The sequence below is a fragment of the Mchenga conophoros genome, linkage group LG5 (assembly GCF_057382185.1).
Source record: "Mchenga conophoros isolate Kocher_MC1m ecotype Shallow Benthic linkage group LG5, M_conophoros_male_GT1.1, whole genome shotgun sequence".
Lineage (NCBI taxonomy): Eukaryota > Metazoa > Chordata > Actinopteri > Cichliformes > Cichlidae > Mchenga > Mchenga conophoros.
In genome coordinates, this window is record NC_140530.1 from 7,099,554 (window position 1) to 7,110,033 (window position 10,480).

At 46.0% G+C, this 10,480-nt stretch overlaps 1 protein-coding gene across 1 annotated transcript; it reads left to right on the forward strand.

Annotated features, from left to right (window-relative positions):
- Window positions 1–5,906: 5,906 nt before the first annotated feature.
- Window positions 5,907–9,580, forward strand: LOC146573675 (uncharacterized). The gene is made up of 5 exons (XM_085272976.1): window positions 5,907–6,120; window positions 6,452–6,543; window positions 6,922–7,116; window positions 7,205–7,281; window positions 7,538–9,580. Exons 1-5 carry the CDS (start codon window positions 5,970–5,972, stop codon window positions 8,175–8,177), a joined length of 1,155 nt encoding a protein of 384 aa, XP_085129102.1. The 5' UTR covers window positions 5,907–5,969; the 3' UTR covers window positions 8,178–9,580.
- The last annotated feature ends 900 nt before the right edge of the window (window positions 9,581–10,480 follow it).

Sequence of the window (10,480 nt, forward strand, 5' to 3'; positions counted from 1 at the left end):
GTTAATATGTTCCCCATTGTGTAATAATTTCCACCTGAACTCCAACACAGGCACGCTAACAGGATGATACACACTTCAAAGATAAAGCAGAGTACCTGTTTGTAACAATGAAATATTAATTCAATTACATTCATCTTGAACCGGATGAAAGGATGAGGGTATCTTTTGAAACCTCCATGCAAAACGTTTACACTGATGTTTGTTTGCCAGCACTCTTCTTCACTTTTCTTGGACTGATTGCTACAACTATCCCTCATTAGAAAAGCAAGAACTGAACTTATCTGGATGTTATGTATACTATACACTATATATTTAAAAAATAAAGTTGGTTAGTAGAAACATTTAGAATAAATACCATCTATTCTTGGCTGTATTTTCATGGCAGGATGAAGAAGTCTGTCTAGACGTTCTCATGCCACTACGTCATGGCTGTGATTGCCATGCCTTAAAAGAAATGAGAGGAGCTGATTTGATTGGATGTGATTGATAACCCTTGCACATTCTCTGATAATGTATTCTGCTTGATTTATCCTCTTTCAAAACACCAGTCCCAGTGTATCTGAACTGTGCCAACACCTCTTGTCGTTACTAACTTAAAGACTGTTGGACATTGTCCACTTTATTTGCTTCTGGCACCTGCAGCATGCTAACCAATTTTTCTTGTCCCAAATGATTAATGTAGACTCACGGGTCAGGCAGCATGGCTCAGTAGCCCTCACCACATATGTCATATGTCAGCGGGTTGAAAGGTGATTTTGAGATAGAGGTGAGTACATTATCTTAGCATCAAACATGCCAAAATGACTTAACACATGCACGTGTGCCCTGTAAAATCTGGCAAGCCCAGAAGAGCCATATAATTCTTAGTTTTTATAAGTGCCTTGAGATTACAAATTCCTCATAGCTCTGCTTACATCACTCTGCCATATATTAGCTCGCTTTGACAACAACAAGTCTGGTTGGCCACAAGACTTCATCGTGTACAGAACTTTGAGTTCAAAAGGCGAGGGAGCTCTTTTTTTTAACCTCTGTGCCCATTTGAAGCCTTTCATATAATGAATAGAAGTCTCTCAATGGAACTATTTTAAGGCGAGGACTAAAGCTTTACTGCAAAATAACAAACACAAAATCTTGGGGGGGAAAAGGCAAAAAAAAGAAACAAGAAAGACTGACGAATGACCATTGACACTGTAGCTATTAGACAACCACAGTGTATTTTCATGTCCTATTGTCCTTTTGTGATCAATAAGGTGGAGGAGCTTGGTGAGCTGATTACGACCGAGAGGAAACACCCTGGGTGTAGCATGATGTGTTTCATGAAGACGTTGCTACATCCACACTTCCTGGTCCACAGTGTTACCACCATGCTTGGCTTTGTGACTGCACTAGCTGTGATCGAAAACTAATGCAATCCCAGATATTACTGCAAAGAACAAATTTTGTGGCCTGAATGTTGAAAGTCGAGCTGTGGACCACATCAGTACCATCAGCTGAGGGATTCTCTTTAATTATTGATGTTTCTGATCAGTTTGAATCAATGCAATCAAATGCAATCAAATCTATCAGCTGACATAGAAGTGATTAGGGGGACCAACCGTCCTCTTTTCCCCGGACATGTCTACTTTTCACATTTTGTCTGGGGCGCCTGGAGGATTTTCGAGATTGATGAAAATGTCCGGGTTTTCCTACAGGCCTACAGAGGACAGATACGTGGGACGTCATCCCCGAACTGCTGCTTTGTGAGTGGTTGTTCTGCGCTCACAGAAAGTCTATATGGCATTTTGTATTTCACAATTCATTAACCGCACAGAGAAGGCATTGTTTAAATATGTTAAATATGTTTATTTAAGCAAACAGTATTATTAAAGTTCTTCATGACTGGGCCAAGTGTCGTGTTTTTTGGAAATCAAAATAGGGTATTCATGATGATCATAGCTATTCAATTTTTTTCATTTTATTTATTTATTGCCAAATCACAATAACAGTTGCCTCAACGCATTTTATATTATAAGGTAAGGATCCTTCGATAAAAGCGAGAAAACCCAAACAGTCAAACAACTCATTATGAGAAAGGGCTTGGCGACAGTGGGAAAGAAAAATTCACTTTGAACAGGACAAAACCTCCAGCAGAACCAGGCTCAACAATCAGCACATCGGCAGCAATCTGCCACAACCAGTTGGGGGGTGAGGGGAGGGGGGAGACAGGACAAAGACACACCATGGAAGAGCCTATGTCACGGCGAGTGAGAGGAGCCGTGTGGAGGAAATGAAGGGGGATCCAAACGCAGGCAGTAGTGGAGAGGTGAAGGTGGTTTATTGAACACAAAATGAGGACAAACAGCAAATGGAGCTCGAACTAAACTATACAGGGAAACAGCTAAACTATAGCGCAGAAACCAGAACATGAACATGAAGCAGGGCGAGCAGAAGCAGACGATGGTTAACAGCAGGGTGAACACACGAGCGAGACACGGTGGTTACACAGACGGACCAGCAACTACAATGACGGAGGACACGACTTAAATACACACAGAGAAACACGGGAATTACACACAGGTGGTGGACACAGCTGGGAATAATCCGTAAGACGAGACAGAGGTAAAACTGAACACTCACATAAGACGCAGACCTTCACAATAAAACATCACACGCAGGCTCGACATAGAGAGACAGACAGGAAATGACATATGAAACTAAGCCCACATCTTAAACCCAGACAAACAGAAACATGGAACTCTCATAATAGACATCATATTCATCACCATAACACGACAAGAGAACAAGAACACAATCCCTGATGCAAACTTAAATCAAAACACAATAAACTCAAAATACTGGGTCCAACGGACCCAGAACCGTGACAGTACCCCCCCTCAAAGGGCTGGCTCCCGACAGCCCCAAACAAAAAGCACAAGCACCAAGCCAGGGCGGGCGGAGGGGGCCCAGGAAGGAGGGCCCGAAACACAAAAAACCAGGAGCACGAGAGTCCAGAACCAAAACATGACTGTTCACTAGTCCATAACACAGTCAGGGGGCCGACCATGCACACAGCAATGGCGGCGACGGGCAAACAGTTCTGGGGACCGACCGTGCACACGGCAATGGCGGCGACGGGCAAACAGTTCTGGGGACCGACCGTGCACACGGCAACGGCGGCGACGGGCAAACAGTTCTGGAGGCCGACCACTTGGAAGGTAGTGGCGGCCACCGAGCAGGTCCGGAGGACGGCTGCGATGCCAGCGGCGGCGACGAACTCTTTCCGGAGGCCGTCCCCGAAGGCCATGATGCCATCTTAGAGGCCCGGAAAACGGCCGGCAGAGGCGAGGCAGAACGGGTCGAGCTGGCTCCGACGGCGGTGTGGCAACCGCAGGATCAGACGAGGCGGGACCAGACGAAGGCGGAGCCGAGGCCGGACCAGACGAGACTGAAGACACGGAGGCCGGACCAGAAGAAGGCGGAGCCGAGGCCGGACCAGACGAGACTGAAGACACGGAGGCCGGACCAGACGAAGGCGGAGCCGAGGCCGGACCAGACGAGACTGAAGACATGGAGGCCGGACCAGACGAAGCTGAAGACACGGAGGCCGGACCAGGCGAGACTGAGGTTGAAGCGGAGGCCGGACCAGGCGTGGATGACGGCGACGAGACAGAAGCGGAGGCCGGACCAGGCGTGGATGACGGCGACGAGACAGAAGCGGAGGCTGGACCAGGCGTGGATGACGGCAGCGGGACGGCTGCGGAACCTGACGGCAGCGACGCTGCAGGAGGTGATGTGGAGATGTGCTGGCTGGGTCCTCCAGGACCGTCAGCAGGTGTGAGGATGTGCTGGCTGGGTCCTCCAGGACCCTCAGCTAACGAGGCGTGGTGCTGGGTGGGCTCCTCGGGCCCTCCAGCAGACGACACTTGAGGCTGGCTGGGTTCTCCTAAACCCCCAGCAGACGACACTTGAGGCTGGCTGGGTTCTCCTGAACCCCCAGCAGACGACACTTGAGGCTGGCCGGGCTCCTCAGGCCCTCCAGCCGACGAGGCAGGACGCTGGCTGGGTTCACCTGAACCCCCAGCTAACATGACTTGAGACTGGACGGGCTCCTCAGGCCCTCCAGTGAAGGCAGTCTCTGAAGCAGCAGGTACGGAGACCTCTGCCAGTGTGGACACTGGCTGGGACTGAGCAGCACCGTGGCTAGACTCAGGCAGCAACAGTGGGATACAGTCCTCAGAGGGCTGGAAGTGTTCCCCAATACACTCAGCAGAGGACTGAGGCAGACAGGTGAACTCACTTGAGCTCTCAGGGGGTGCTGAGAGCCGAGACTGTTCAGGTGAGTTCTCCGGTGAGGCTGCTGGTGCTGGTGTCTTGACCTCTAGGGGTCCAGAGTTGGCTGGTGACTGACACCCAGCCTCTGGGGAGGCCCTAGAGGGAGCAACTGTCTCTGAGATGGCCAGCTTAAGTGAACCAGCTAAAGTTTGTATGAAGTGTGTTCCCTGCTTGTGATGAGGCTTCGAGGATGATGGCTGGGTTAATGAGTGGGCAGACAGCTGAACTGGTGGCAACAGAGCTATAGGCAGCAAAGCGGCTACAGACTGAACTGAGGGCAGCTGGGCTACAGACTGAGGTGAAAGTAAGGATGGAACAATATGGTCAGAAAAACCAGTTTCAGAAAGGTTTATAGCTTTCCCTGAAGGAACTGACAGAGACAAGAAAGCTTCCCTGACACTTAAATTCCCTATGTTCGTAGTGCTAGGCTCAGCTACTCCGGGCATGGGAACAACAGCGTGAACATAGTCATTAGCACGAAAAGTCGGCTCAACAAAGGCAGTCTTAGGAGCAATGGTCATGGGTGAGACGGAGAAATCCTTATCATGTTTAGAGGAGACACAAAAAATAGCTCCAGAAGAAATAGACCTAGCATCTGGGTAAAAAGGAACAAAAAGAGTGTCTGCTTCACCCACCACAGCCGACTGTTTTGACATCCTGAAGTCCGGCTGTGGGGTGCCGCGCCGGTGACGCGAACGTCGCTTCCTCCCTGCCGACTGCTCCGGCGGGCCGGGCAAAACCTCCGGCGGGCCGGGCAAAACCTCCGGCAGGAGAAGCTGACGTGACTGTTCCGGGGCGGCCGTAGTCCGCTGCTGCTGGACAAAGTCTGTGGATTCCCGAGCTCGCACCACCCCCCGGGCTTTATGCAGGTTGCAGATTAAGCCTGATACTCCCTTAAGCTGGCAGAGGTAGGGATTTCCTTCCAGGATTGCCTCGATGGCTTTTAACCCCACCACTCTTGCCCTTGCGTTGGTGGTGTGGGTTACCCAGTCCATCAGGCGTCGGATGCGTGCGAGGTCGCTCTCTCCAGACAAAGCTGCTGGATCCATCTTGTGGCTGGTCCGTACTGTCACGGCGAGTGAGAGGAGCCGTGTGGAGGAAATGAAGGGGGATCCAAACGCAGGCAGTAGTGGAGAGGTGAAGGTGGTTTATTGAACACAAAATGAGGACAAACAGCAAATGGAGCTCGAACTAAACTATACAGGGAAACAGCTAAACTATAGCGCAGAAACCAGAACATGAACATGAAGCAGGGCGAGCAGAAGCAGACGATGGTTAACAGCAGGGTGAACACACGAGCGAGACACGGTGGTTACACAGACGGACCAGCAACTACAATGACGGAGGACACGACTTAAATACACACAGAGAAACACGGGAATTACACACAGGTGGTGGACACAGCTGGGAATAATCCGTAAGACGAGACAGAGGTAAAACTGAACACTCACATAAGACGCAGACCTTCACAATAAAACATCACACGCAGGCTCGACATAGAGAGACAGACAGGAAATGACATATGAAACTAAGCCCACATCTTAAACCCAGACAAACAGAAACATGGAACTCTCATAATAGACATCATATGGACTACTTGCACTAACACTTCCGCGTTCTATGTAGTCCTGCCCCAGTGCTTCCGGTGCGGTTAAACCATGGCGACGTTCTACACTCGCTGCCTACAAGAGCTCCCAAAATTGAACATCACCGATGTTCATCGGATTTGCAGAGTGACGACTACCCCCGCCAGCAAATTAGATAAAGGATTTAAGTTATATGCTGCATCATATATACACAACTACGAAGGTAAAACGTAAATTAACCGACAAAGAAACGCTAGCTAACGTCAAATGCAAACACTACGTTACTCCGCTATGTCCTTCATTTGATGTCAGTTCTCTACATTACATGTTTTCTTAAACGGTGTTTTATGTCGTCCTAAACTATAGTTGAGGTTTTCTTAACTAATGTCACTTTTGTAGTTAGACACTGTTATAATGGCGTTAGGTAGTTGGCTAACTATGGAGGTAGTTAACTACCTAATGCTACTCTTGCTAAGTGTAAAATATATATGTTTAAGACATGCTGAAATGAGTAATACAGAAATAATGCTAATGGTACTTGTATCTTTATTCAGTGTCCAATAAAGACAGGTTGTCAGGGGAGGTCGGTGTGAAAGCCCTGTGCTACAAGTCAATGAGGAAGAGTGAGGCACCACACAGACTAAGTGTAGGCAGGAAGCTGTGTAAAGTTGTTAATCCCCGTTCAGTGGGGTTCAGTTCATTTAAGCATTAGTTAAGTTCATTCCTAAAGGCCCATCAACTTGAATGTTTTCCTTGTCTCCCTGCTTTATCACTCCTAATTTGACTAGTCAGATAGTTAAATCAACGTGTGTTTGGGTGATCAGAAACATTTGACAACAAGTTAATACTGCAAATATACACAATCTAAGTTATTACAGTTATCAAGCATGGTTAAGTTGTTTTAATAGGGAGAGAAGGAAACACTAAGCATTCAGGAGGGTGCGTAACCATAACACTGAACTATGTTCCTGTTCGGCTCTTCCATGAAGATGTTACATTTTTAATTTTCGTTCTTTCTTCTTAGATTAAGCTTCTGGATTCATCGCCGGTGGTACTGACACATAGCCAGTGCTCCTGTGTGGCAGGCACTGTTATGTGCAATCACACAGTGGCACTGCTCTTCCAAACAGCACACTACTCACAACTCAGAGTGCCGGTTGTCCCCCCTGTGCATAGCTGCACGGAATCTGAACAGCAATGGCACAAGCCACGGACAGTGGTAATTTAAATGAGGTTAAAGTTTTTGAATTAGTCCATGTTTACATATGAACAGCAACACCATCCATAGTAAATGTGTCTTCTGTTAGGGTGTGAAGCCAGGACCCATCAACTCCATGATCTTCACTAAGCCGGTACCAAATAGGATGGCCCAGACTGGAGTACGGTAATTACATTTGTAAAATTTGGTTTCACGTGTTACAAATGTATGTTGCTATTTTTTTCATACATACATGTGTCAGAATAGGTATTAATTTACATACAACATTACACTTTCTGAAGACGGCTAACTCAGTCATGTACATATACATCCCAGTCTCTAACTTATGCACCACTGTTTTACACCTTTTAGTTTTTAGTTTAGTTGTTGTTCAGTATAACAACCTTCTTCCTTACATTATTGTCATTGATGTTTTCTTTAGGAGTGGCTTCTACAGAGGCATGGTGGGTCCGTTACCAGATCCCTGCTTGTTCAGAATAACGGAGGCATATGCAAAATTTAATATTGAGGACAGGCCACTTGTGACCACAATGAACATGAGACCTGACAAGCCCCTTGTGGAAAGTGCCTTTGGGCTGGTGCAGGTGGGCAGTGTTCTGTCATATCAGCAGCCGGTTTTGACAACCCGGTACATCACACTACACCGCGATGCACCACCAACACCGCACTTGCCTCTGGAGGGGTATGACATCTTGCCATCAGATTGTGTGTTTGTGTGCTCAGAAGAAGAGCTTCTGCATCTGAAAAGCTTGTCTGTAACTCTGGAAATGGCTCACAAAATAGAGGAAGCTACACGTGAGCAAAGCTCTTCGTCTGAGTGGCATCAGCTCCGCAGGCCCAGAGTGACTGCCTCTAGGTTTCGGGAGGTGTGTCACGTCAGAGGCCAGAGCTCGGCCGAGTCACTAGCAGAGCGTATATTGAAGGGAACAAGGCAGACAGCAGACATGAGGAGAGGAACTGAGATGGAGCCTGCAATAGCAGCAGAGTATAGTAGGCTAATGAATGTTAACTACTCACCCTGTGGTCTGGTCATTCACCCCATTGCTTGCTGCATCTCCTGATGGTGTTGTTTTTGACCCCAATGAATACCCCCAGTTTGGCTTCGTCGAATTCAAATGTCCCAATGTACAAAACTTTATTGACTGCAAATATGTGCAGATGGAATGTGGTACCCCTAAACTAAAAAAGAGCCACGCATATTACTGGCAAGTGCAAGGACAACTGCTCATCAGTGGGATGCAGTGGTGTGACTTTGTTGTGTGGGCACAAGAGGACTACCTAGTGCAAAGAATATACATGGATATAGATGTGCACAATGCAATCAGAGAAAAGGCAGACTATTTCTTTTTTTACATATATATGCCAAGATACCTGTGTTTGAAAAAATGAACAGTGAAAACATAGCAAAAAGAAAAACAGATCCTTCAGGCTGGCTGGAACAAAATAACTGATGTTTTATTTTCAATATATTTCATGAATTCTTTTGTTGTTACATGTTACTTTTATGTGACATCAATAAACTGTTATTTAAGCAATGGCATCAATTTAATTTTTAAAAACACACATTAAAACGTTGAATTTGTGCAGAACTTATTTACATGGTAAGTATTTAAAACTCCATGCCTAGCATACTGATATACATTTAGACAATAACACAACTGAACTGTAGAAAATGACAAATGGTATTTTTGATGTTCCAAAAGCTCAATGTCACTTATGATTTTAAAACGATTTAGTGATTTACTTTATAATTTTGATAAACAGTTTTGTTGAATCTGAATAGTAATATAGTAATATAATTAAACAGTATTATTAACATTAAACATTTGCAATGAATTTGAATTATCAATAACTGAAACTCAACTATCAGCACTCAAGTACCAGTTCTGTAATCAAGTATTGTCAGCTGAGAAGGAAGAAATGCAACTGTAGTGGCCTCAGCTGCAGGTCATTTTCCATAAGTTACTGGCACTGGTGTCTTGGGAAAAATCCATCTTGTCTCACTTAACCCATTTTTTAACTAATGCTGTGTTCTGGTAATTTGACAGCATACATGCCACTGCAAACAGTTGGTTGATATTATAAACATGTGACATGGTAATGATGCTATCAAAAAGTTTGTTCTGTTTGATCCTCCTAATGACTCGCTCCACATGTACCCTGAGTCTGGCTATGGCCTGCGTCTCCTTAACCTGGTATGCTGGCATCTGCTTCTGCTTAGATAGAAAAGGTGGGCAGTACACTTTGCATTTACAACAATCAGTGATTAGGAAGCCCTTATCTACCATCACTGCCATGTCTTCAGTCAACTTCTCAGCAATGCCTGATTGTTTGAATAGTTCCTTGTCACTAACCGAACCAGCATACAGATTAGAGATGAAAAGTAAATATCTATTTTGTTTTCATTAAGACTGGAAAAACTTTCGAAATTTAACTGATGGTGACCTTGGTATATTTTAAACAGTTAGCTTGGATAGAACTTAGGTGTACCTGGTATAGAATCGGATGTCAGTGTCGGAGCCAGCAAAACGCTGTAACCCAAATTCTCGCTGGACACGTAACTCCTGTATTTCCTTCCTCAGAGTCTCCACGTCTTTGGACAGGTCTTCTGCAGCTGATGCAGATATGTCCAATGCAGACGGCTCAGGGACTGAGCAGTAGTCATGATCTCTTGTAAGACTTTGCTCTTCTTGATCGTCAGGAGGAACTAGTTCAGGGCGTCGCTCCGTTCTCTCCCAAACACTACGCCGCGGTGGTTCAACTTTATAGCCATTCCACTCAAAAAGTGTTGGTACAGCACCTTTAATAAGCCTCCTTCGACCATCGAGGGTTGTTGGCTCTATGAGTTGATCACTGGCAAAGTGTCTGCAGCAGACCCTGGTGTGAGAGGTGATCGTGAAATGATCCCGGCGTATGTTTACCGGCCATTGTCTTCTCAAGTCGGAATGGGTCGGAAAGGCATGAAAACTTAGTATGCCATTAAATTTGGCTGAAGCTGAACAAAGTGGGACACAGCAATGCTCGGAGTATTTCTTCTCCTGTTTTTGAAAATGTTCTGTTTTAAATACTTTCCTTTTTATACTCATTCTGAAGCGACATTAGCATAGCTACCGATAGATAAGCAAACGTACCGGAAACGCACAAGCGGTACTATTTGGAAACGGAAATACGTCACATGCCCTAGTGCAAGTAGTCTATTCATCACCATAACACGACAAGAGAACAAGAACACAATCCCTGATGCAAACTTAAATCAAAACACAATAAACTCAAAATACTGGGTCCAACGGACCCAGAACCGTGACAGCCTATTAGAGTTCTCTGTGGCGCCCACCTTTCAGTTGTGTTTCAGCTGGTTTTGTGA

Excerpts from the sequence above, each read along its gene's own strand:
- LOC146573675 (XM_085272976.1), top strand. The coding sequence starts at position 5,970 with ATGGCGACGTTCTACACTCGCTGCCTACAAGAGCTCCCAAAATTGAAC. Across the intron at positions 7,117-7,204 it reads GGCACAAGCCACGGACAGTG|GGTGTGAAGCCAGGACCCAT; the intron begins GTAATTTAAATG and ends GTCTTCTGTTAG. Across the intron at positions 7,282-7,537 it reads ATGGCCCAGACTGGAGTACG|GAGTGGCTTCTACAGAGGCA; the intron begins GTAATTACATTT and ends TGTTTTCTTTAG.